At 44.2% G+C, this 1,931-nt stretch overlaps 1 protein-coding gene across 1 annotated transcript in view; it reads left to right on the forward strand.

Moving 5' to 3' along the window:
- The first annotated feature begins 670 nt into the window (after positions 1-670).
- LOC136847494 (flagellar attachment zone protein 1-like) overlaps positions 671-1,931 on the forward strand; it is a 1,530-nt gene continuing 269 nt past the window's right edge. The window contains exon 1 of the mRNA XM_067119235.1: positions 671-1,931. This exon is cut by the window's right edge and continues 269 nt beyond it. Within this exon, the coding sequence (XP_066975336.1) occupies positions 671-1,931 (1,261 nt within the window).

Genomic DNA, 1,931 nt, shown 5'->3' on the forward strand with positions numbered 1-1,931 from the left:
TCTGTAGGTGCCAACAACACTGGCCATCACAGGGCCATGGCTTAAATGTTTAGGTAAATAAAACAAAAGACGGTGAGGATTACCCCGTCGAAGTAATGTGGTTTTAATGGTAAGAATTTAGAGGAATTAATGCACACTAACGTTTACACACACAAACACACACGCGCGCACACACGCATGCATAAACAACCTCTCTCTCTCTCCCCCTCTCTCTCTCTCTCTCTCTCTCTCTCTCTAGGTATCTAGGTTACTGCTTACGTCAGCAGGAGCACTCAAGTTTAGGGAACGTGGCCTAAATGTTGCCCCCCCCCACCCCTTCACCCCTTCGTCCAGTCGCTAGACATAACCAGCTCTCCAGGGAATCCCAAGGAATCCCCGAAGACAGAAGCAGCACCAGCAAAGGCAGCTTCCTCGGAGCCCAAAATGCCTCCGGAATCCTGACGCTCGCCTGTGTCGGTTTTGAAAACTAGGGATACGGCAGAGACAGTCAATCTGTATCGAACTAAAGATGTTTCTAAGTTTGCTTAACTTCGTGCTTACACAGTGCTTTGGCTCCGGGGTCAAATTCCCCCGCGAGAATATGTTTTACATTAGTCTTGTTGTGCTATTCACTGAAGTATTTATGCTTCGTGAACTTGGCATGTATTTGGTTCAATTCTTCATTCATTTTATGGCTCTGGACAACTCTGAGTGTCTGGAGGAAGCTGGAAATGTTAACGACGACGATTTGGAACACGATATTTCAGACAGTGAAGATAATTCAGATTGCTATGATGACGACGATTCTGACGATTCTGACTGCGAAGTACACGATCATTCAGATATTGAAGGAAACGATGATTTAGAGGATGCACCTAAGAAAAATGAAAGCATCTTAAGGTTTGAGAAGGAGAAAGCAGAGAACACGCTGATCCTACAAGAATTATTAAAGAAGGTGGAGGGCCTAACCGAAGACGGAATGCAGATGGAACGACACATGAGACAACTTGAACGCCTCAGTCAAGAAAAGGATAGACAAATTTGCTCAGCGGCTGCCGAAATGGAAACGCTTAAAAATGAAATTTCGCAAAAGGCGAAAGACACAGAAAAATTAGTTAAGATGATAGAAGACAAAGACTCGACGCTTATTATTTTGGAAAGCACGGTCGCAGTTCTCCAAATGGAGAAGGAGACACTGCACCACGATCTGAACGAAATGGAAAATGGCAGACATGCGACAGAAGCCCAACTGAGAAAGCTGAACGAGGACCTTGAAAGCCTTCGGAAAGAAAACAGAAGGAAACAAAATCGCCTTGAAAGTCTGCAGAAGGAGAACGAGCACAAAACCTTAAGAATTACTGAATTAGAAGGACAATTAGAAGTTGTTGCCATTCAGAAACAGAGAGCTGACGAAGATTTGCAACAGCTCGCGGAATGTAAAGCAGAAATAGTAGACAGCAAGAAGGAACTTCAAAAACTGAATGAACAGAACTTGCTGCAGGATAGAGAGATCCTCCGACTGGAGAATGAATGCTCTCTGAAGCAAAGGGAGGTAATCCGTCTGTTGAAGGAAAGTAAAAGTATTGCAGCAGAAGAAAAAGCAAATGGCAAGATGAATGCAATGACGAAGAGGATTGTCCAACTAGAATTCGAACTGGCCGAGACCAAGGACGAGTTGGACACCATGGAGTTCGAGAAGATGGAAGCAACCATCGAAATTGAAAGACTCCAAGAAGAGAACATGGCCAAGGATAAGAAGATCACAGCCTTGGAAATGGAAGCCAGTGTTCTCAAAGAAAAAAAGGACGATGAAACAGCGAAGGAACGCGACCTTACAAATAAGGAAAGCGAAATGTTCAATGAAAAGAAGACTATGGTTAAACTGGCGCAGATAGAAGAGCCTGCACCAGAAAGGAAAGTCGGAAAGAAGAACGCTCTGGCTAAAACTCGAT

This window comes from Macrobrachium rosenbergii, chromosome 16 (genome assembly GCF_040412425.1).
Source record: "Macrobrachium rosenbergii isolate ZJJX-2024 chromosome 16, ASM4041242v1, whole genome shotgun sequence".
NCBI lineage: Eukaryota > Metazoa > Arthropoda > Malacostraca > Decapoda > Palaemonidae > Macrobrachium > Macrobrachium rosenbergii.